This window comes from Hippocampus guttulatus, chromosome 17, assembly GCF_054856545.1.
Source record: "Hippocampus guttulatus isolate MCC_2025c chromosome 17, RoL_Hgut_1.0, whole genome shotgun sequence".
Classification (NCBI taxonomy): Eukaryota; Metazoa; Chordata; class Actinopteri; order Syngnathiformes; family Syngnathidae; genus Hippocampus; species Hippocampus guttulatus.
In genome coordinates, this window is record NC_141277.1 from 3,256,019 (window position 1) to 3,281,206 (window position 25,188).

A 25,188-nucleotide genomic window follows, 5' to 3' on the forward strand; every position below is an offset into this window, starting at 1 on the left:
GAAAATACAGCGCAAAGTCTTTGCGGCTGTCACATGGCATGCAGCCTATCAATAAATCACTAGTCGTACAACACTTACTTGAATGAAATGAACATGGCATGCTGGAGGCAAGCCAGGATCATGAAACATCTCCGAGAAGTGTGAAGATTTTCCTGTTCCCGTTTCCCGGCCTGCTGCTCTGCATTACAATCGGATAAACGTGCATTAATAAGTCAGCTCGGAATGGTTTTGCGTCGCGTGGATAGACATATTTTTACAAGCATTTTATGTATGTATTTTTGACTGCACTTGTCGCTTTTTTTTTTAAATAATAGAATGAATTATTAAATAGACATTCCCCTCAAATTGAATCTGGCGAGGAGTAGATAGAGGGTTTTAATGCAAGCGGCAACTAATTGACTTGTAATGATGGCAGCCATTATGGAGATCACATAGACCCTTGCCCTATCTCCACTCCGGTGGACAAGGCCAGAGAATTCCCAAAGGAGCAACTTAATCAAGACGATTATAATTTTATTTATAGCTCGCAGCCGGCAGATTAACTCCCGTGCGTACGTCCTCGATGGTTTGTGTGTGTGTTTATCTCGGAACTTGAGAGTGCAGTCAAATGCTGCGTCCTCCATCTCGGTGTTCCTGGTAATCCTTTTTGTCCGAGCCGTTGCAACCTTGACTGTCTCGATTCTCCCGGGGAGCCCTCATTTGCATTTCGGCAGCGGAGGATTTCCTGTTTTGCCCGTAAACGCGCTTAAGTGCAGATGAAATTGGAGACGTCCGTTTTTATCCCGTTTTAAACTCCACTCTGTCGTGACCATGTGCTAAGAATGTCATTTCGAGGTGCAGCTTCATCGAGCCGCGTCACACGGCGTGGTGACCTCTCACCCGACGACCAAGCGAGGAAGGTCGTAGACTTTTGTCAGGGTTAATTAACAAAGCAGGTATTGTGCTTTTTTTTTTTTTTCAGTCCACTTCACCGCATCGCTTGCCATCAAGCACAGAAGGACTTGTTAAAATAAATAAATAGCAACATGAAGCATCTTGACCTGACAGCAAAAAGGCTGTTTGCTTGTTGAGTGTCATCAGACGGCCGTTCAAAGTGCTGCGATGTGCATCCCGGGCGTCTCGTTGGGGTGTCACACTTGATTTCCACGTTTCAATTTTGTCATGTTTTCAGGCTCCAAAACACCTCAAATGATCATTTTTGGTTATAGTGAGTGATATTTTCTTTCCTTCTATATTTATGACTTCATAAAATGACTTAATTCAAAACATTTTTTTCATTTTTCCTGTCATAAAATTCCACATTTGTTCCTGGTATTAAGGCCATCGTAAAAAGGATGCCTTTATTGTCATGTAATATGACTTTATTCTTAATAAACTGTGGACTCTTCCTCGTAACATTGCGGTTTTATCCCCTTAAGACCTCTCGTAAAAATTCCAATTTTAGTCTCATAATGGCTGACTTGAAAATGACAAATGCTCCATTGTAAAATTGTAATGCATTTTTTTATCAACTGATTTTTCTTCTTGTGGTAACCCCCCCCCCCCCAACCCTCAAAAAAAGCACTCTTTCTGATAAATTCTGGCATACTCAATTTTAAGAGTTTTTTCTGATGAGAGTGACATTTTATTCTCATAAGACAACTGAAGACTGTTTGTGTGTGTGTGTGTGTGCGTGTGTGCATGTGTGTGTGTGCATACGCTTGCTTGTTTCCAAATGAAAGCACAGACCAACTTGTGCTTTCGTTTTTTTTTTTCCTGCTACAAAGGCGCGCACGCCCCGCCTCCCTAGGGACTTTCTTCCCCGCAGGTTGCCTCTTACAAAGTAATATGAAGGTGAAGCCCCTCTGCCCCCTTCAAGCAAGCAACTCCCTCCCCCCCTCATGTAACCGTAGCCCTCTGAGAGCCAGACAGCAGCTCGACCGACCCACCTTAAATCCACCTTCACAAATCCCTTCCCGTCATTCCGAGGTTGCCATGGCCGCACCTCGCAATGCACAAACAACACGCACACAAACCCACCCAATTATTTATTTCTTAATTTTTTTCCCTATCACCCCACCGCGTGTCAGATGACGATATTTCTCTCAGCCTCCATTGTCGCATTCCCGTAGCTGCCCGGACAAGCTCAGATGATGAAAGACACACCAAGGAATGCATTTCAACAATATATCGGCCACTTCCATTGTTTAATCCACGAAATGTAAGAACATGGGATATCAATTTAACGCTTGAATATCAGAATGGAGGGAAACAAAGTTGAGCCGACGACCACGTCTGGTTATTTTTCGCCTTCCGAGGTAGAGGTCGAGCCGTTATCGAGGCAGGTATGCCAAGCCCCTTTGGCACTGTTTGGAAAGGATGGCTTTTTTTTTTTCCTGCTTTGTCCTTGCTGCTGTTTTGTCTTTAATGACATGGAATGGCGCAACCATGTCGAGGTGGCAATTGAAAGCTTTCTGGGCTTGTATCAGACCCGGAACTGAGGTGGAATGACGCTTCAGTGTAAAGCTTCTTTTACAAAGTTCACTGGCAAGAAAACCACGAAAGCGCTATGAACGTTTACGAAAAGTGCACACAATTGCGGCAATGTTCCACCTTTGCCGGCTTCTGTGTGAAAGGCAAATGCAAAATGTACATCCAAGTACTCCATGTGTTCTTCCAGTGAAGGCAAAGGTGAGCAAATTATGTGGAGACTGTGACCAGCTGCCCACGTTGTGATTGGCTGCTTTTTTTGGGGGGGGCAATGCCCTCATCGAGCCGTTGGTCCGACCAGCCACTTGCTGCTCTGCCCGGCTACTTGACCCACATCAACACAAACACGAGTGTTCGCACATGCACGCACACGCTGGCCATCTGCCAGCTGCATTAGCAGCCTTCAGATTTCCGGGTCACACCAGGTCTCAGCTATCGTAGCAACGGCGGAGGGGGGGGGGGGGGGGTCGGTCAGTGTCTTGTTTGTATTTAACACAAAACGATGGAACTAAAACATAATACAGTCAATAATGATTCAATGGTTGAGATTTACTCATGAAGCACGACTACAAGGATTTATGGAAAGCAGAAGTCGAGATGAGTGCGGTGACCTTGGGCTTTCACTTCCGCGAGGTTCAACGGCTCTAGTTCTAGCCTCGTTATTATCCTCTTGGGCGGATAATAACGACTTGCTTTTGCAAGTTAAACAGCGTGAACACGAGTGCGGAGTGTGCTTGCGTCCACCTGTGTGGACTTTTAGACGATGAAACCAAGTGATCGTCGTGTGAAGCCAAAATGAACAATAGCTGCCTTAATTAGTCCCGCAAGCGGATATAGTCAGTTTTTCATTTACGAAGGAGGGGGGGGGGGTGGTATCAGAGGATCCCAGACAAAGCCCCCCCTCACATGTGCCGCCTGAGGCTGTATAGAACGCGTAAGAAGGAGCAGTGTGTGAATCACACTTGTTTCCCAGACACTCTTCGTCACCCCACCCCCACCGACTTGTTTTTTTTTACCTTCTCCACAGCCCTCAGATGACCTCACACAGGTCAACGTACGCTAAAGTGAACTTCATAAACTCTTCACCTTGACTGTTTGGAGCGGCAACAGAGTGCAAAACTATGTTAATGGGCTCGGTGGTACTCGCTCCCACTTGCTAACGCAGACGGCGTCTTTCTTGCCTTCGGGTAACGAGACAATGGAGAATTGGAGTCAACCGGGCCGATTTTTAGAAGAGCATTTTTAACTGAAATTGGATGAAACAGATCACAGAATTCTACAGCCTGAAAATGCAAACAAACACGATTGACAATTTTTTATTTATTTGTAATTTGAAAATTGGTGCTATTTAGTGTTTTTTTTTTTAATTATGAGACGTAAAACATTTTCATAGCAATCTTTAAAAAAAATGTTTTCCATTAAAATGCTGAAATGTCAAACAAGCGTATTCTGAAAAATTGTTGATCGACTTTCAAGTGTTTATTTAAGTAACAGTTACTGGCTACTGGCATTTGTAGTTTTAGCTGTTGAATGAAAATTATGGAAGCAAAAGTTGATATTTCATCTTAAAATTCAAGAATTGCCAGTAATGGTTTCACCATTTCCATGTTTCCCACATTAAAAAAAATACCGGATTTATTCCTATGCTATTGTAATCCAGGCATCCCGGTTTTGCATTCTGATTCTACTTCATTCTCAAAAAGTCTTCGATGAATAATTAACAGAAAGCTTCCTCCACCCTGAACAAGCAAATCATACCTTTCTACTGCAACTGAAAGGATATCTCCCCCCCCCCCCCAAACACACACACAAAAAGACCAAACGAAAGTATTTTCACTCGTTTTTTTTTTCTTCCAAAAGTCAAGATCTGTTCTCTATACGCAAACATTTGCCATGTTGTCTACATGTCTGCAAGTTGACCACTTAACCTTGAAATTCCACACCCGGTCGTCAAAGTTGTATGCTACCAAGCAAGTTAACCGAAGTCTTGAGAACACAAAGCTAGAAAAGAGCCTACAAAATCCAAAATGATGGAATATGTAAGGAGAAAAGTAGAGTGCTGGGCGTGCTGTTGTTGGCTTTGCATTTGGATCTGCGAGGAAGCATCATAGCCAACACAAAACATGTTGCCGACGTACACCCGAGCAGACTCTTAATGAGGCTTTTTTGTCTTTCCCATCTTGTATTCCCAGCCAGCGTCGTGCCTGGACCTGCTCTACATGCACCTCATCTGTATTCAAATCAGCCTCATCCCGCATTCATACATCGCCGCCGCTTTAATGACTCTCACTATTGGCATTGCAATCATCTACATCATCCAGGGCCTGCTTGAAATACAGGTATTTATTTCAAAGATATATTTCATACAACAGCTTTAATGACGCGGACGAGTGTGTACTTTCTGGTCGTTTTTAATTGCAAGAAATCTGGTTTGTGCACCGGTTAATAATTGTCATCCAACGTCATGCATGCTGCTGAGTCTGTTTATGATACAATTCACTGCCTTTCTGCAATTCTTCTGACTTTGTTGCTTACTTCAAGTCATTGGGACGTATTTTCGTGCCAACCGCAAAGCGGGATCAAACTGTGCGCATGGGTTGAGTTTTCTTTGTTTTGGTGTTTTCCGAGACTTTGCATACATAGGATTTGGCATAAGGGGGTGTTTGAACAGTTGTGGGATGGAAACAGCCAATTCACGGTCCCGGTAAATTGAAGCGGTTTCCATCATTCCCAATAAAATCAGGGTGGGTGGAAGTGGAAAAACAAACAACAACAACAACAAAAAAAACCAATGAGGATTTATACCAGTAAACCGCAAGCTCTCCGCTTGCGGATGATGCAGTCGGCCACGCATGTGATGTGGGCAACTGGGAAGTCATGCACCTTATGATTCAACACTGCATTACTGCAACTCTCCTGACTTTTGTGGCTCATTTGTCATTAGGTTTCATTTTGTCTTACGTAAGAACTGGTTAGTTATTGCTTAACCTCAGACATACACATGGGACATCATGCGCTTCATGATACGACATTGCGTGACTTTGTGGCTTTTCTCTGATGCAAGGATTTTCTCGTATTTGTCAAACCTCAGACAGACTGCTGGGAGTTCGTTCACGTCATGATTTGACCCTGCATGACTGGCACTTTCTTGATTTTGTGACTCCTTTCAAGTCTTTGTTTTATGTTTGCTTTGTGAATTAACACTGAGCCACTAAGATGTCAAAATCGATGTCATTTATAATGTAACAGGGACACATCTGGCACTTAGAGCCATTATGACACTGATGGTCCAACACGGCATCCACTCAAACACACACACACTCACACATTAAACCACAAGTGTTTTTTCTTTTTTTGGTTTTGTTTCTTTGTCTGTTTTGTTAAATCATGGCGAGTGAAGTAGGTGGAAGGAGAGATGCACCGTTGACTGTGATCAGTCACACGAGTGAGAGTTTGCCCCATGGGATTGTGGGAGAAATGTTAACTCGCCTCACTTGTCCGTCTGCCCAGATGATTACATTACCGAGTAAATGAATTTATTCTTAGGCACAAAATGGAGGCCAAATGTTATAATGCTAAATTAAAATAGCGTGATAAACTATTCTGTATGTTGAGAGAGGAGATGAGGGATGAAATTGAACTTAAATACTTTTCATATCATGGCAATAATCGGCGACCACTAATGATGACAATTAATCAACATTGTTAGAATTAAATTGCTTCCCATCTCTATGCTAACAACAGATTGTCTTAGCTCTCGTTAAAGTCTGCCATGTGTGAGGTTCGAGAATTCTCTCCAAGGTCGCCAGATTTTATTACCACGATGAAGTTCAAAAGTATTATTATTCCTCTGTCTGTTATATAACTCATCCAAATAACACAAAAACAAAATCTGCATATTTCAACATGCTATCATCTAATTAGCTTTGCTTATCTCTCTTACTTATAGTGTGTGTGTGTGTGTGTGTGTGTGTGAGTGAGTGTTGTACCTAGGATTGAACGTGTATAGTTTGAAAAGACATTAAAATATGTCTGCGAGTGAATGAGTTAATGGTAGTGGCTAGTGGTTTTAGCCTACATGCTAGCACTCAGCATCATCATTTAACCTTCAACCACATTGAAATACATTTAAAAGAGACAGAGTTTTTGGAAAAGCCACAACCTTTTCTTTTAGTATCATCAATCATCTTTGTCAAGATATCTGTTTGATTCGTTATTTATTCATCTCAAACGGAGTGGGACAGTTGCTGGTATAAAAGATAGAAACAATGTCAGTGAGTGGTCTAGAAAAGATCTTCATCTGTGTTTTTCGGGTTTTCCGTTCTCTTGACCAAGAAGTTTGTTGTTCTAACAAGCACCTGTTTAGGTAGGGAGCGGGGTGTTGCGGAGGGGTTTTAACCAGAAATTCCAGTCTGGTTCTTGGTGTGGTTTGTCATGTGTTGACAGAGGAGTCACAGGTGCAGCTTTTTTTCTCACTCGAGCGCTCTGGCAGAAAAATGGTCAGTTTGGGCTTTCATTCATTCAAATGTTTTCGACACTGGAACCTTTGTCTTCGCACTCAAAAAGAGAAGGGGTGGGCTCGGGTGGGAGCCCCTCTTCACGAATTAGCAGCCCTGGTCAACCATGACTGTATGCATTCTTAGCTACTGGAATTGGTGACATACTCCATTGGGAAAATGTAACGGTTTTGGGTGGTAATAGCCCCCCATTAATATGCTATATGAACTGTTTGCAAGTGTGGGCTTTTCTTTTGGCCTTTGCTCAAGGGGGACTTTTGTGGGCAATATTCATGGGCCTTTCTCATGAATGTGGCTCATGGGCCTGTTTTTATGTCTTTCACCAAATTCTGGCCCACTGGCTTTGTTTATGCGCCTTTTCCCCCCCAGGAGAAACAGTCATTGGCCTTTCTCTTGAACTTCAGGCCTGTATCATCTCACAAGGCTTTCCAATTGGTGCTCATAAGCTTTTCATTTGAACCTTGCTCGAGGGACCTATTTTGTGAGCAAAAGTCATGGGCCTATCTCATAAAAGTTGCTCACGGTAGCTTTAAAAAAAAAAACTATCAATTTTATAAAATGTATTTTGGGTTATGTGAATAAAAATATAATTTCCCATTGCGTGGCCAAGAAATATATTTTTTCGTCTCAGGATTTCTATATGAAGAATTTTAAAGCATGGATCTTTCATTTGGAAAATTGCACGATAACACAAACCTACAGATGGGCACGATAACCATTCGCGGAATGCACCAGGAAGTGGAAAATATGACGAAACATCCCATCTTCCAGGTTACAACCTTTTTCCCTCCTCGGCCCAGGGAAAAAGAAAGAGAAGGAAAAAAAATATCGGTAATGGCCCATCTCCTCCATAAATGAGAAATAAATCCCAGAGGGAGGGAAATGAACCTGTGTCTTGCTGTGTGTTTTCATAACCCTTAACACGCATTTTCATTGACGGAAAGTCAGCAAAACATGCGGCGATGTAGCCTTCTCTGACATGTGCACATTGTGTAATCTCGCATGTCCTGCCGTGGTAATTGCTTTTCGATTGGTGATTTGACGTTAGCACTGTGGCTTAGAGATTGTACAGCTGTTTGGGTGCATGTGTAACCTGTACGTAGGCGTGTAGGTAAAATATATATCCTGTGTATATATTTATTGATATGTTACACAGTCTTGTGGGTTTTGTGTCTCCCTGCCGTTAAATTATGCAGCTTCACACTGCAGATGGGGAGCATGATCATCAAACAACGTCTGGCATGCATGCTAGCATCTGTTTGTGTTTGCGTGCCTGCGAGCACACGTCTGCACTTTCTTCTCGCGTGTGGGAGTGCGCGCTTTTATTTGCTCGATACAACCGCAATGTCAAGTCGCTTCAATGGGACACATTGAATGGAAGAGAAGAAAGAAAATGATGACTATCTACTTTCATGTCACTTCATCACGTTAAAGTCGAATTATAACTAAATGACGTAAAATACGCAAATATCGGAACGCCAAATATTGGTGTGTGGTTTCATAGCCTAGGGTTTGAAATATAAAGTGAAATGAAATCACAAAACCAGGTGATTCAGCGAGATGGATAAATCAAAACAAATGTAATTATATACTACTGTACAGTTATAAAGTGTTCCTTCAGCATGGCAGCAAAATGGAGCTTTTGTCTGTCCACATCAGACATGCTCACTTCACACTTTTCTCTCTTTTCCTCTTCTTTGTTTCAATAAAAGGGGGGGGGGTGGATTCTTAGTGTAGACCACCCCTCACCATCCAGCGCACCTCCCATCTCCTCATCTGTGCTTCCTCTGCACCTTTCACGCTTACGTTTTCTCCATTTCCGATGACAAATCCGAGGCTAACGGTGCAATTCCCCCTCAACTGCGAACAAATCACAGAAATCTCATGCGAGTGAAGTCGTCTCCCACAATTGCATTATAAGGACTCAAACTCTGCGTGAATCACCATAGCTTGCTTTCTCTTGTTGTGTAATATTAATGGTAGTAGTCGTGCTGGTATAATATATGCATGGTTAATCTTTTCCCATATGCTCAGGCGCAGTTTGTCAGCAACACAAAAGCCTTTTGTGCACTTCCAGTAAGGCCCAAACAAACATTCCTGTCCAAACCGGGTAGGGGGGCAATGAGTAAAGAGTGGGGGGCGTTTGTGTGAAAGCGAAAAAAATTGGGCAAAGAGGGATAAATAGCCACACGATTAGTCATTAGATCCTCAGCTTGATTTAAAAAATATATATATTAAAAGTATTTTTTGTGTATTTTTGCTGATCAGATATTGTAATTAACATCTTGATAAAATGTTTTTTTTAAGTTGTAATATTTTTTAAAATGCGTAACGTGTTGTTTCGAAAAATGTTTAGTAGTATTTTAAGCGTTTTTTCCTTTTTATAATTTACATCGTGATCTTGTACTCAGAAAGGTAAGGCTACATATTTTGCCATTACTTGAAAATTGGCAAGGTAGAAAATTGGCAAAAAATGTCTGAATTGCCAACTAAATTGCTGACTCTCAACCAACGCACATGATTCAGCTTCCCGAATGCCAAAAATACGGAGGCATGCTAACCCTTCACCTGATTCCCCTGCAGGAAGTGCGATTGTCAGCAGGACATCCTACATCATCCCATGTCCAGGTCACATGATCTGTCTTGCCCAATAAGACGTGTGGAAATGATGACAAAATGTGGTCCCTCCTTTGAAACTCTTTCGCGACATTTGCAAACATTTTTTCCAAGTCGGTCTCTATACTCTAGGTACACCGTCTTGGTATTTTAGCCCATCGTTATCGGAGGTCTTATCGGCATTTACTTCCTGCGTTTTAGCTGTCAGAGGAAGTGAAACCAGAGCCACAAGTGCACTGCTTCCTGTCTGCCAGATACCAGCAGGTGTGTTCAGAGGTCGGCTTCAGAACATATGCCATACCCGCCTTTTACATACGCCACTCTAGCACACTCCCTTCATTGTTCCAAAGCAACGGGTGGGCAACCTGTGACATATAGACCGCATACACAGTCCGGTCAGCCCAAATACTTGCCATTTACACTTTTATTCGGTCGTATTGTTTCCAGAAAAATAGTGTGTGGCTGTCAAAGTTCTTGAAATCGAACCGAACTTGCCCCTGCCTCGGTCTTTAAAACTCTTTGAGCACGTTTCCGTCCATTAGCCTTTTAGCATGCAGTCAATGTATCTGTGACGCATCTGAAGTGAAGAATGAGTAAAACTAATGTAGCTTAGCATCTTGGTAGCGCTAAATACGGTACATATTTTTGTCTTCACGCAATAAATCAGAAGTCATGTTGGCATGCTTCCCATAGTGCATTGATGCATTTTAACAAGCTAGCGCTCATACTCTAAAGGGGATCAATCAATGTAAGCCATGTCTGCAAAGTGTATCCATCTATCCATTTTCCGAACCGCTTGATCCTCACTAGGGTCGCAGGGGGTGCTGGAGCCTATCCCAGCCGTCTTCGGGCAGTAGGCGGGGGACACCCTGAATCAGTTGCCAGCCAATCGCAGGGCACACAGAGACGAACAACCATCCACGCCCACACTCACACCTAGGGACAATTTAGAGCGTCCAATCAGCCTGACATGCATGTTTTTGGAATGTGGGAGGAAACCGGAGCACCCAAAGAAAACCCACGCAGGCCCGGGGAGAACATGCAAACTCCACACAGGGAGGCCGAAGCTGGAATTGAACCCGGTACCTCTGCACTGTGAAGCCGACGTGCTAACCACTGGACTACCGGGCCGCCCTGTATCCATCTAATCGTGTATTAAAAGCAGAGAAAGGACACGATACATTCCCTCTAGTGAGTCAGGTTTTTAATATGAAAAGTATTCACACGTGAGAGCATCTTCCTTTGGTGTCAAGTACCCAGAGGCCTGCCACGACGAGCCCACCTCAACGAAAACGCCGCACAACACGCACACGCCGGCACCGAAACCTGACTTGAAAGTGTTGCGTTGCCCTGCAGACAGATACACAAATGCAGCAAGAATGCAACACCGGTCATGCCTCTCCGGGAGAAGTAACACCTGGGGAGGTAGCGCGTCAGAGCGACTACGACAGAGCCAGCTGGCTTTAGCATACTCCCACCTGTCTGCTAGCATCAATTTGACTATTAATGTCTGGCTTTTTGTTTGTTGTCTTTAATGATGTCGAGTTGTGTTGTAAATTAAAACAACAACAAAAAAATAATAATTTGGCATGACCGGGTGTTTATTTACCTTTTTTTTTGGGGGGGGGCCTATACACAAACGTACATAAATAACAGGAGCACACATTGTGATCGGCTACCAACATGTATGTATAGTCTTCAATAGCAGGTCCACAACTCTTGATACCGAGTCCTTTTTGTCAGGTTTTGTTGCTCCACTTTGTCAAAGGAAAACGTAGCACAACAAAGAAGCAGAAAACATTGAATTTGTTTGTTTCCAATGCAGAGATAAGGTGGAGGAGAGAAAGTATATGCAGAAGCACGCGGAAGAGCAATGAAGGACAAAGTAGATGGAAAAGGAGATAGATCGACTGAGCCGGGGAGGGTTTAGAAATGATTGTGTGATTGTGGTGTAGATGAATGCATGCCGGAGGGGAGACAGAATACTAATTTTGGAGGCTTATCTTGGGCGCATGCATGAGAAAAAAAAGCAGGCAGTATTCCCTCACAGTGGAATTCCAGTGTTTTTATTATAGCGAACCTTGACGCCCACTGTTTTTATCTGTGGGAAGAACGGACAAGAAAATACCATCAAGTCACAAGCAGCGACATATAAGGCCTTGCAACCTCTTTTTTTCACGCCCAGTCATGAAAATGATTTTTTGACGCAAAGTTCTGTCCACCTGACAGTAGATGGTTTAGGCAAAAATAAATAAAAGTGTCAAGGATACCTGCTTCATGTTGGAGCCCATGTGGGCAAATTCTCAAGTATAAGCCGTAGAATTTGCAAGTGGACTTCATGTTTTGGCAAGTGAGTTTACATTAGCCTTACATGGATTTTCAAGCCCCCTTCAGCCGTCGGTTTCTTTAAGTGAACCTCACTTCCTGGCATTCATGCGCTTCCTTCCTGCAGGCAAACAAGAAAGGCTCTTCTGAGTCATGCCAGTATCACTCTGTCATACGTGTGAAAGCCTCGACCTTCCAATGCGGAGCTCCCCATTGTTTTGGCACGGGCTGACAGGGCGGAAATGCCAGAGGCGTCGAGTTTGATCAGTTTTGCTGATTTAGAAATATGTACATTCAGTTCCATGGATGGATATTTATACACGATACAGAGCAATGGTTACATTTGTTTGTATGCAGCAACATTTCTCATAAGGTTTCGGGGATACCCACGTCATTTGTTTGTGTTTTGTTTTATTCATATTAGAATTTTTTTTGCGATATTATTTATATTAATATGAGTCTGATTGTGATTCCACATTTCACATTTGACTTTGACCTGAAGTGTTTTAATTTTTTTTTTTGAAGGGGCTTTGTTTTTCACGGTTTCATTTGTGACAGTCATGCGACCCCACCCTGGTAACTCGAGCCCCCTGTCGCTTGGTGCCCCCTGCCCCCATCAGCATTATGAAGAGTGTAGAGCCTCGAGAGCAAGACCATTCCCTCTGGGACAATCTGGAATAGATCGTGCGGTGGGAGCTGATTCAGCATTCTGCACCGTCCCCTTCCACCCCCCACCCACTCCTTTCTCTTCCTGCAGACACTCCCAAAATCTCTTATCGCTGTATCTCTTTTCCATCTATCTTGGCAGTGAGTATTCAAGCTTTTCACAGCAATTCTTAGGAAGCATTGTAGAGAACAATGAGGCCTGTTTTCTGGTGGGACAGCAACTTCAGGAAACAGAAATGGGTCAAACCCTTTTTGCACATTAACCGGCACGTACACCTAAATGCAATTAATCCAGATATGAAGTTGTATGTACATGTGCATTTTGGGGGAAAATCAATTTACTCTTAAGGGTAATATAATGTAAGAGGAATTTGAAATTTATATTTAAAGTATTTTATGGTCATAATTTAGTGTATGTTTATGGTTGAAACTATGAATACAGGCAATTATAAACTCGATGGCGTCAATAAATGAATGGGTCTCGGCCAACATCAGATTGATTCCTGCATTGATGAGGTGTCTGATCAAGGAGTCCTTGGAGGCCTGAATAGACACTGTCAATTGTTGTCTTTTATCAGGCCTCTTTTCTGGCAACAGGAGGCTGACCGATAAAATCTATTTTAAACACCCTCTCACATCCGGCCCCCCACAACTTTCTCCTTGCTCCGTCCGCTCTATTGATAGCCAGATCAAGCCCCTATGGGTTGCTGCCCTCTTTTCTATACCCGCTATCTATGTAGCATCCATGTTTAGAGGTTGACTGAGGGGTTTGTTTACATGACAACGACCTTGTGAAAACAGGGATGATGTTCCGTAGTTTTTTTAGGTTCCCGGTATATTTGTCAAGCCTATCACCGTTCATGCTTGGCCCCTATGTGAAAATGTCACACTATATATAAACTTTAAGGGCTCCAAACTACTGGACAGTGAATCAAATTGCAATGTAATAGAATGCATTTTTTTTGTAATAAAATGCAATTTTAAAATTGCAACAGGTGCAATTTGAAAAAACAACAACAAATTATTTTTGTTTTAATAACAGAGTCACATGAAAAAAAAACCTACCATTTGGACACACACGTTTTGTCATGTTTGCAGATTGTAAAGTGAGAGCAAAAGACCAAAATGTCAATTTCAGTTGGGAGCGACTTTATGTAAACAGTGTCTCAACTGAAGACATTGTTAAAAACCCTCATGCACACCCACATGTTACCAAATTAACTAGTGCATGTGTGTGCGCGCGCGCAAATGTGCGGATTACTCTCCTCAAACATGCACTGACATGTATCTTAGGAATGTCTGTTATGCATTGTGTCGGGAATTTTTTTTTCCACACACCAATTTATCTGCCCAAAATCCCGAAGGTCATTGCCCCCCCCCTCCCCCCCGCGAGTTTATCCGCAGCATCAGTGTGGGAACAAAAAGAAGAGGAGGAGAAAAAAAACCCACTGTGGAATGTCTTCTTAAAGAGACAAGCCAAATAAACAAGACTCCTCCTCCACAGGTACCAGAGCAAATAATGAGTGTTTTGAATGCACGGGCCCTTGTTTTCCGCTAGGAGACATCAGGGTTCGTGTGCGCGCGTGTGCGTGTGGGTCTTTCCCCATCAGTGAGTACACACAGAAAGGGGCGCCAATCAGTAGCAATTATGCTCAAAGGCGAAGAGAGTCAAGAACAGCATTCCTCCTCAGCACGACAAGTGCTCAAGTCAGCCTTGATTAATAGCGACGTCTGTCTCCAACATGAGGGCAAAATTTGCCTCCTCTCAAGTGCAAAACCATTTGGAATTCTGGCACACAAACGCCCTCTGTATCCCCACTGGCAAAGCGTGTGGGTTTTTCTTTTTTGGTTTGTTTGGGTTTGTTTTTGGTGTACCAAGGTCCAATGCCAGATATTTAGATCATAATAATGTGGTTATTAGTTTTTCGTAAAAATTTATTCATTGAATGGTTATTTAAAAAACACATTGAATGCAAATTTTAAAATTGTTAATTGTTTCTCACACAAACCTAATTATATGTTTAAAAATTACATTCAATTAAAGCAAAACGGATGATGTTATTGCATCATGTTTATCACCCTAAAGTTTTGTATTATTTAAAATATGTGGTTGCAAGCTTTGCATTTAACACATTTGTCCTACTATGTAGCCCACACCTAAGAGGGTGGTGCCCCACCTGTCGTCCATATATAGAAATGTGACTCATGGCATCGTCAAGAATCCTCCCTTCTTGTAATTACTCAATCCAAATTGATGGTTGTCCCTGCCAGCATGATATCAAACTGTGGAAAGAGTGTATGTTGTTCGGTTATTATTTGGTTAAGGACGTAACTAGGGCCCAAAATTATGCGTATATAACACAATTATTGACGTGCCTCAGAGTGTGTGGCAGGACAGCACATGCTTGATAATGCTTGTTTGTAGATGTAGTGTGAGAGTGCATTTGTGTGGGTGTGGGTGTGTGTAGTCAGGGGGTGCCAGTTCATTCTGGCCAGACCCGGCGGCGGCCCATGTCCCACATATACTGTATGTCGTGTCCCTGAGGCCGAAAACAGCAAGCTGATTCACCGCACTGAGCTTACATGTGCATTTGATGTGACGCGTCAGTCCAAGATGTGTGCACTAAAATACAAGCTTCATAAATAAGTCGATGAATCACAGGACAGTATTTTGTGCAGAAGCGTGGAACTGCCAATGTGGAGTAAAATTATTTGACTTGCAAATACGTTTAAACGTACGTGTCGGTGAATGCTACAAACGTAATATTTTTTCCCATAATGCCATGGGGTATTTACTTGAGCAAGCGCAAATAAGAAAAAAAATTATGTAAAAAAATTTAGTTTGACAATAAATACATCACTCAATCAATTTTCAAACGACCACACAATTACAAATAGATGTAATGGTATAATGAGGGCTATCATTTGACATATTTACACAGAAAGCTCTTTTGCTTTTGGGGGGGGGGGGGGGGATTGTGGGTTCTGGTCCTGTCCTGGAAAGAAACTGACAAACGTAAATTTAAGACAGCATCTTTTAGCCAGAGGCCTTGTTCAGCTGCTTTAGCAATCAGCTTTAGATAACAGTTTGAAAAACAGTTATTGGCTATCTTTAGCACCTGTACTCTGAAGCTTTAATCATATGTTTTGGACAACTTTTAGCAAGACTCTTTACCCAGCAGCTTTAGCCAGCTGTTTTAGCTATATGGTAGTCTAGACAGCAGTTTTGCCAAACAGGTTCACTCACCCAGAAACTAAAGTCAGCACTTTTAGACTGCTGCTTCATGCAGCAGCTTTAGGCAGCATCTTTGAACAACTGTTGGGGGGGGGGGAGATTCCTGAAAATTATTGACTGACTTGTTTAGTACAGTATCCCCCTCAAAAAAACAGAATAGGACTGGACTTTTGATAAACGGATTAGGCAACAAATGTCATGAAACATGAATCGATTGATGGTTGTTTGCTGCTCTCTAGTGGCCATATGTTAACGTTATAACTTCCTTCGTTTCATTTCCAGCAAATCCATTTCAAAAGCTATTTTAGGCGTATAATATTTATAATTATAAATGCGCCATAAATGTTATATAGTTCAGTGTACTATTCGTGATTTTTGTTCTCTGCTGCTCAGATGATATTTGAATGTGTCATTTACTTTAATTTCCTGATTTTGAAACTCCCCAAACCTTTTAAATTAAATGGTGCTCGAGTTACCAGTATCATTGGAATACACGAAAAACAACACAAATTCATTGGTCGAATCGAGTTGTGCAGGGCTTACAAAGGGATGAGTTCTTTCTTTCTTTCTTTCTTTCTTTCTTTCTTTGGATAGGTAATTTGATTGGGGCATGTTTTCTTTCTTTGTATAGGCAATTTGATTGGCACATGTTTTCTTTCTTTGTATAGGCTAATTTGATTGGTACATGTTTTCCTTTTTTCTTTGGATAGGCTTATTTGATTGGGACATGTTATGAAACATTGGTCATTGATATCTTTGACTTTATTGTTAACTGGGACGGGCTTTATCTCATCTGCCACCCTAATGAGGAGGACCCCAAAATGGATAAAATAATAAATAGACATTTATTATTTTAAAATATATATACTAAATTAAAATAAGACTAAATTAAATCACAAAAAATCGCTAGGAAGTTGTCAAAGTCATTGTATCAATAGTAATGTCTGGCGCTCATCCACGTAAACACAGCAGTGAACTCTCGTGCGTAACGGGGGTCGGTCTTGTGCCACTTCTCAGCACATGATTGGCTCAACCGTCTTGCTTTGAGCCAATCACAACGCGGCCGTAGCTCCTCCTGCAGCATCGCTACGATGGCGGAACACGGAGCAGGAATTCCGTGTATGTGACCATGACGGCGTTGTCAAACGGCTGCCGCCACAGGATGAACACTGGGGCTTTAGAGCCGACCTGTTGCCTGGTGACCAACGGCGACCTCGATGCTTAAAACTTACTGCTGCCTTGAGAGTAACTTTGCCTTATCTTTTTGTATTCCCATGGCGGAAGTACATCTGTGTTCGAGCTAAGGCGCTCGATCAGATGCTTCGAGTTGGACTGGTGCCTTGGCTTTTTTGCTTTAAAAAATATTCATACAGTATAAGTTATCGAACTTTATTGGCAAGTGATGGATACTTTGGACGTGCTGTCACACGGACTGGCCAACTTGTCAATGTTTCCCTTCTTTGACATGGCGCACTACGTCGTGTCCGTCATGGCTCTGAGGGAGCAGCCAGGTAAGCTCAGGTGTGCTTGCTTTCAACCCTTAACAGGGTCCCAAACGTTCACCAACAAACGAACATTCAATCAGTTGGTTTGCCTAATTCGCTTGTTGAAATACCCGAATCGTGTTCTTCAAATGTTGTCAAAAGGAAAGTACTTTCCTCCAGGCTCTTTAGAAAGGAGCCGTAAAATGATAATAACGTGCAATGAGTGATGCATGAGAAGATTAAACAATGTTTGTTTAAGGACAACTTTAAAGCACTTTTCAAGACTTATAAATACCACGCAGCTCTGGTAAACGACTTGTTTCAAAGCATTTACACCGTTTGAAAATAAATATTTTACTAAGTCGCAGTGAAATAGAAATGAAATCACAGATTTGTGACACACCCCACATTACTGGATACGCGCTTGAGATGTTCTTTTAAAGACGTCGCATAACTGAGCGTTTGCTGGCTTTAAACGGAAGTGGAGGAAAATACTTAATTTCGGCCTGATTTTTACCTTTTGGGGGGGGGGGGGGTGAGGGCGGAATGCAGCATTAAAAGTGGCACATGTCTGATGTTGACAAAACATTTTATTAAATGTCTTAATGCAGCACAAAACTTTGAACTGCTGTAAATTTTTGGGGGGATAAAAACAAACGAAAAAAAAGCATCCTTTCCACGTATCGTTTATCGTAACAGCAAAAAAGTTTTCATTTACCTGAAAAATGTGTCCAACTCCATCGAGTAAAATCAAATGTTTGTTCGCCATCTCTCCAAAACATTTCTGATCATCCAAGTTGCTGATGCAACTACAAAATGTATCTGTTGGAGACACAAACTTGCATGGACAGCGGCTAAAGGGCAACAAGAAGTGCCCAGACGCATCGGGAGTGCGTAACTGTGTCAAAATGCAAACGTGTGCTGATCCGTCGACATGATATCAAAGTGATAACAGGGCAAAGAACAGGTGGACTTGAACTGCACTCAAACGGAGTCCATTGTGGTCAAGTTAGCGTGGTCTATTTTGGAACTTGCCTCGCAAAGCATCTGAGCGCCCGTAACCTTTTTCACCCTTTGTTCCTTACACCCCACTAGGACCATCTCGGTGCACTCGTGGCGACGCGCTAAAGTTGATGTCGCCGTGTCATACATTCACACTGCAATAATAATAATATAATAATAATAGATTTTATTTATAAGCGCCTTTCAAGACACCCAAGGACACTTTACAATAACAAAAAACACAAAACAATACGGGTTGAGCAGCGGCAGCCAAAACGCGCCAGCGTTCACTCAACCCGAAAGTCAGAAAGAAACAAGGGAGGGATTTTTTCTGCAAATGTAAGCAAATAAAACTTGGAAGTCAATATTCAAGAAGACCACTTTTTTTGTTCCCAAAAAGGAAAGGAATGCCATCGGCCATTCCTCGCCTCCTCTTCCTTTCACACTCTTCAAATTCTCTGAGGGGACTCCTGAGGGGCCGATAAACCTTTCCTCAAATAGTTGCCGTCACTCTAATGCAGTTTCCCAACTATTAATAAGTCGAGGCACATATTTTGTTATCTCATGGCACACCACTGGCCAAAAATGACACAAAAAGCAAAAGACTATGCTGAAATAATCATCAGCTCATCTTAAATTACTTGGAAAATGCATTCTGCTTTTAATTAAATATATTTTAAATATACCATTAGTAAGTGTGAACCCCCCCTCCCCCCCAACAAACACACACCCTATTTGCTGTTGAGTAAATAAAGGCCCTCGGCGACAATTTAGCTTGCGACCTTGTTTCCTGCCAAAGCGCCGTCACTGGAGTTGACTGCAATGACTGTGGACATTGGATTTACTGTATTTGAGAGGAAGCAAAATGCATATGAAGGAGAAAGAGCAGTTTAAAAGACAACATGAATAATGTCTTCAGGCTAGGAAAAAAAGTGGAGATAAGGCTTCTTTCTATGTTGAGTGCGGGACAGAAGGGTGGGGTAGAATCGTTGCAAAGTCCAGATAGCAACGCTTCGTCTGAGAAGGAAGCGGGCTCCAGAACCTGCATGAACTTTAGAAAAAACACAGTTGATCCAGTAATGTTTTTCAACACCAACAAGCGAAACAATTTTCATCCAAATTTTTGCATTCCCAATTTTAATTTTATATATCACACACACAGATGACAATGCTTCAAATTAATCTGAACTGTTTGATTTGGATGCGCTAGCTGTTTGGTTCTTCCAAATTTATCACAAATTCTCTTGCAGTGTTTAATCTCTTGTTAATCCAGATTATCCAAAGGTCTAGCCAAGTGCACCAGACAGGTGGAACTGGCACTGTATGGTCTCACCGAGGTTTCCAGTGCAGGAGTTTTTACACCCCCTCCCCTTCCGAAAAAAAAAAAAACCCATGCAAAGTAGCGGACTCATAGATACACAAAATGTTATGGAGTAACCAAAAAATATTGCCAACTGCAAAGAAGAACTTGCAAGTAGTGTTGCTAGTACAGTTTTCTTTTTAACTTGAGCTCAAGCATTGAAATTGTTTTAATTACGGGTGGATTGTTCAAACATTGAGTTCCACCCTGTTCGGGAAGTATTTGAACTGCAAGGTGTTTACTAGGCAACTATTGAACAGAGCTTTTAGAATACTTTATGCACCACTTATTCCATGATGTGTTGCCAAAATAACCCGCTTTTAAATTGTTTCCTTTTCGGTCTGTCTGAATTTTATAAAAAGCCGATGCCAACAAGCTTCAAAATGCCAAATATCGGCACCGATAATCGGTCTACCCAATAATTTGTCCATCCCTAGTTTAGATTTCTGAAAAACATATTACTGTACTTTTACGAATATGATAAATAGGAATACATTTGAATCTTAAAAGAATTTGTTTTATTTCCAGTTTGGAAAAAACTAATTTATTTTTGTACCTAAGACCGAAAACCAACTTGACCTTATTTTGTTTTTAGTTTTTATCTTAAATTTAGGTCAAGAAAAAAAAATCTTATTCACACTATATCAGGCTTTGATTATAGTAGGTCACTGTTACAGTGAATGTTGTTATTCAGTCTTCGACAGTCATAAGACGTCATATTTAATTAATGGTGTGTCATTGGTTTTAAACTGTATGAAAGCAGTCTAGTGTTTGAAACAGGAGACAGCATTGAGTGCTGTTTGCCGACGACTTTGACCCCTAATCCACTTATCCATACTGTACGGTGCGCTGAGTTTATTCGCTTGAGACTGCCGGTAGTTCATATTTACCGTACTACTTTACCTTACAGGAGCGCTGGAGGTGTCCCGCGCAAGCCCGCTGGCCTGCTGGTTTAGCTCCATGCTGTACTGCTTCGGCGGTGCCGTGCTCTCCGGCATCATGCTGGCCGAACCGCCCGTGGCGCCGCTTTCCAACGGCACCGCCGTCCTGCTCGCCTCTCTCCTCTGGTAAACTAACACAAACAACAATCCGTTCACAAATACGCACAACGTGAAAATAAAGGCATGTCCTTTCATAAATTGAGGCCCTCGGAAAAAAATTCAAATGGCACCAGAGGCACGACATACGTGTGAACAATGCTTTACTGAATTGCAGCTGTTATAAATGGAGTGGCTTCAGTCTTTCAACTTTGAGGATTGTCTCCCTCTGCTGGTTCGGCCTAGAATTTCACTTAAAATAATGTTTCTGGAAAGTATAGACAATGTCCCAACTTCATTGGAATTGACGTGTGTGTGTGTGTGTGTGTAAAGGTGCAACTGGTGCAAACAAATTTGAGTTTAAGAATCAACACCGCCCTCAGCTAGAAAAAAACATCTACTCCCACCAGTGCTGATGAGAGTTTCCTTTGGGGGTCCCCACAGGTACCTGGTGTTCTACTGTCCGTTGGACCTGGTGTACGGCTTCACGGCCCTGCCCCCTTTGCGCTTAGTTCTGTCAGGAATGAAAGAAGTGACACGCACATGGAAAGTCTTGGGTGGCGTCACGCAGGCGCGCAGTAAATACAAGGACGGACTGCTGGTCATGATCGCCATCGGCTGGGCTAGAGGTACTCGAAAAAGTCATTGTATAACCATCAGTTAGGATTAATCACTGTGAAGTGTCATGAAACATTTTGTAATATGAGCGATAACCTGACTTTTGTGTCCAATAGGAGCCGGAGGCGGTCTGATCAGAAACTTTGAGCAGCTCGTCCGCGGCGTGTGGAAACCAGAAACCAACGAGCTTCTCAAGATGACTTAGTGAGTGTCTTGGAAAACTCTTTTCAGTTTTTGTGGAGTGCAAACGAGTGTCGGTTCATCATAGGATACGGTTTTGGCTGAATTTCCACAATGGACTACTTGGGGAAAATCGACCATTACGGTGGACCGCATACTCTCAATTCACATATTTGCAGATTTTTATTTCAATATTAAAAAAAAAAAGGTTTTGGGAGAAACACATTGAGCAAAGTAATGCTGCCCTCTGGCGTTGCAACAGTGCATATGCAGCGCCACAAACTACCCAATGCTGATGTTAGGTAAGCTTCTTTAGACAGAAACCTAGTTGGGAGTCAATCTCTGCCATCTATCGCACTTCCGTTTTGTCGTGATTGCTGTAAAACACGCTTAATCCACAGTCAACCAAATTCTTAAAAGATCTATTGTGTGTGTTTGTGCGCACATTAAAGCCCCACCAAGGTGACGCTGATCGGAGCGGTGCTGTTCGCTCTGCAGCAGGCTCATTACCTGCCTCTCCACACACGCCACCTGATGCTCATCTACACCACATTCACTGTGGTCAACAAGGTCAGTCACGACGAGCGATTTAATGATTTTTAAAGGTCACTCTTTGGGTTTATTCCCACGTTCATCTCACGGGACGGTCATTATTTTCGATATCACGGGAAAGCTTACGGTATTGCAGGAAGGTTGATGGCACAGCAGGAGAAGAGAAAGACAAATCTTTTTCTTGCTGCCTGTGTCCATCTCTATATGCTTTAGTAGTTTCTCTGTGTTTTGGTGAAAAAGACCCTCAAATCACATACGATCATGCAATTCTGCCCCCCTTCCAAAACGCTCGTAGTGCCGCAGCAATAATCGTGCTTGACTCACGGTAGCAAAACTGCCCATTGAGAAATTGTCTGTTCACCAATTTGTTCACAGTATTTGTCATAGTTTTCATTCAAAACATGAGTAGTTGGAGACTGCATATTTTGTAGTCTCCAACTACTGCATAATTTGCAGTCTCCAACTTTAAACAGCTTCAAAATAAAAGCCAAACAAGGCATTCCTGTACACAGACAAGAATTTTGCATTTGCCTTGGCTAAGTGGAACACCCGACAAAAAAAGAAAAACTACCATGCTGGACCATATATGGCCTAGGGACTGTAGCATGGGACTGGTCCCATGCTTCTTGGGGACAAAATGATTGGAACACCAAATAGCAGTGGTCGTGTTCCCTATAACCTTTGTAACCGTATTCGCTTCATCTGGCGTTTTTGGCTCCGTATTACCCTCAGGGCGGCGGCTTTTGCATCATTTTCATGGCCTTGCGTCATCCGACCCTTGTCTGACAAACCCGACAGCGCCTTTCACCTCTGATCCGTCACAAATGTACAACGAGGCGTTGCATCAGATTCAATCTCCTTTCAGTCCTGCTGTTTATTTTATTTTTTTCACTTCATATTAACGCTGGTCCCACTGGTTTCACTAATGAGAAGCAAATATGACGCGTTATTACATGCATTGTACATTCCATGAACTTTTGGGCCAGTCGCCAGGGGAGCTACAAGTTATTTACGTCACGCCTAAATCACCTCATCTTATAAAAATTTGATTTCTTCACTTATATTAAGCGGCTCAGCGGTTTACCGTGTTATGTATCGTCCAGACGAGGATGATGCTGACGGGTTCGGCAACATCGCCCTTCGCCCCTATCGAATCGGTGCTCCACAAGACGCTTTTCACCGGCTTCTGCTCATACGCCGCCCTTACCGCGCCGTCGACGAACAACCCCAATGGGGTCAGCGGGCGCCTCCAAACCAAAGACAAGTCAGTGAAGAAGAGCGACTGACGAAAACTCAGCCGTTGAGCCATCATCACGCGTCGGTGAACGCGGTTGCCTTGGGGAAATGTCTTTCTTCAGCGAACTCCAATCAAGTCTGCGCCTCATTTTGGAGGTGCCCTACTGTGATGTTCACGACCCATTGCACACTTGCAAGAAAATGTGTCTTAATTTGAACTATATACTGTATATATTTATTATATTTGGAAATTAAGCTTTATCTCTGGGTTTTGGGATCAATGCTGAGCACCCAAATGGCTTTTCTCTGTGTCAATATTCTGCCGTTTCCTGCAAATGTTATTTTTGCTGCACTGTAATCAGGAATGATCTTTTTCTTTTTTTGTTATATGCTGATTATATTCTATATTGTCATCACCTTTATTTAAAAAAATGATCATTGCACTTTTGAAAATGATGGAAAGCTTTTTGACGAATGAATTGTAAGTGAACATGTCAAATTAAATTACATTTAAATGAAAACGATTGATTGATTGTCAAGATTAAGCAACATTTACATGTGAAAACTGTATCTTAAACAAAGCTCTTTGGCCTCCAAAGTTTTTTTTCAAAGGTCTGGTTTTATTACTTATGCATTATTAATGCATTCAAACATGTCAATATAATCATGACTAGCAAGCATGTGCACATGTTTAAATGGTGACTTCTACAACATTGCTGGGAATTTACAACATCCCATCACTGCCGAACTATTTTTAGAGGAGTCCTGCGCAGCATGCAATCGTGATGGTGAACACTATATAGAATGAAGTGTTGCATCAGTGTAACATCAGCACCTGGCGCAGTGGGATGCCTGCGTTGAATCCAAATGAAGAAACGAGGAAGACAAGCAAAGATGATGAAACGCTCGAAATTATCCACCTGCCGTACATTTCAAACGACACGTGTCGTTATGAGCAGGGGCGGTTCTGGATCAATTTCACTGAGGGGGCCGGGCTGGGGCCAGGGGTTTTGATGGGGGGGCACATTCAACCCAGGGCTAAAAAGACAGATTCGAAATCTTATTTGACTTTTTATTTCTTCAGACTTTGAAATTGTATTCATAACATTACAGTGATGAGAAAAAAAACAGTATTAGGAGGGCTAAAATGTCTACAAGCGTAACAATACGTCTGTTGAGAATATTCAAGCCAGGGGATGATATGGTACCAGCCTGCCGGGGACAAAAATTGCAAATACACTGAAGCTAGATGTTTTACATGCATATAATTATCCAAATTTTAAAAGGCAATGTCTTATATATTGATCCTGTTAAATAAAAATTAAAATAAAAAGGGAGACTAAAAAAGTTACACACACACACGCGCGCGCGCACACGCACGCACGCACACTCACACACACGCACACACACTCACACGCGCGCACACACGCACACACACACGCAAATAGCACTCGTGTCGTGGTAATTTCCTTCTGTGCGGACTGCTTCTCATTTTCCCGCTCATTTTTAAATGGCGCAGCGCACTAAAGGGTCCGTCTAGAATGTTAAATCACGCACTTTGGTTCCACCTTTCGCGTCGGCGACTCGGCACGACTGCGTAATCTGCGCTCGGAGGGGGGGCCACAGGGGGGGCCAGAATCGGTGCTACAGGGGCACATAATTTATGAGTCGGTAGCACATGGAGGCAAAGTTTGATGACTCACCACAGGAAGTCTAGCGTTTTGGTTTTGAAGCGATCATTTTGGCAACTGTAGATCCATGATGTACGTTGTTGCTCTGTTTGTGTGAAAGTAATAATAATAATAATAATACATTTTATTTATAAGCGCCTTTCAAGACACCCAAGGACACTTTACAATAACAAAATACACAAAACAATACGGGTTGAGCA

General features: G+C 42.3%; 1 protein-coding gene across 3 annotated transcripts in view; it reads left to right on the top strand.

Annotated features, from left to right (window-relative positions):
• tmem38b (transmembrane protein 38B) overlaps positions 1–23,836 on the top strand; it is a 39,772-nt gene extending 15,936 nt beyond the window's left edge. Inside the window, exons 2-7 of one of the 3 annotated variants that reach the window (XM_086135655.1) lie at positions 4,662–4,808; positions 20,585–20,741; positions 21,156–21,340; positions 21,446–21,533; positions 21,962–22,079; positions 23,165–23,836. In XM_086135655.1, the coding sequence (XP_085991781.1) occupies positions 20,635–20,741; positions 21,156–21,340; positions 21,446–21,533; positions 21,962–22,079; positions 23,165–23,347 (681 nt within the window). In that variant the 5' untranslated portion in view covers positions 4,662–4,808; positions 20,585–20,634 and the 3' untranslated portion in view covers positions 23,348–23,836. Of the gene's footprint in view, positions 1–4,661; positions 4,809–16,916; positions 17,340–20,584; positions 20,742–21,155; positions 21,341–21,445; positions 21,534–21,961; positions 22,080–23,164 lie in introns of those variants that run through there. The other 2 variants (XM_086135652.1, XM_086135653.1) reach the window with 2 other exon arrangements.
• Positions 23,837–25,188: the final 1,352 nt, after the last annotated feature.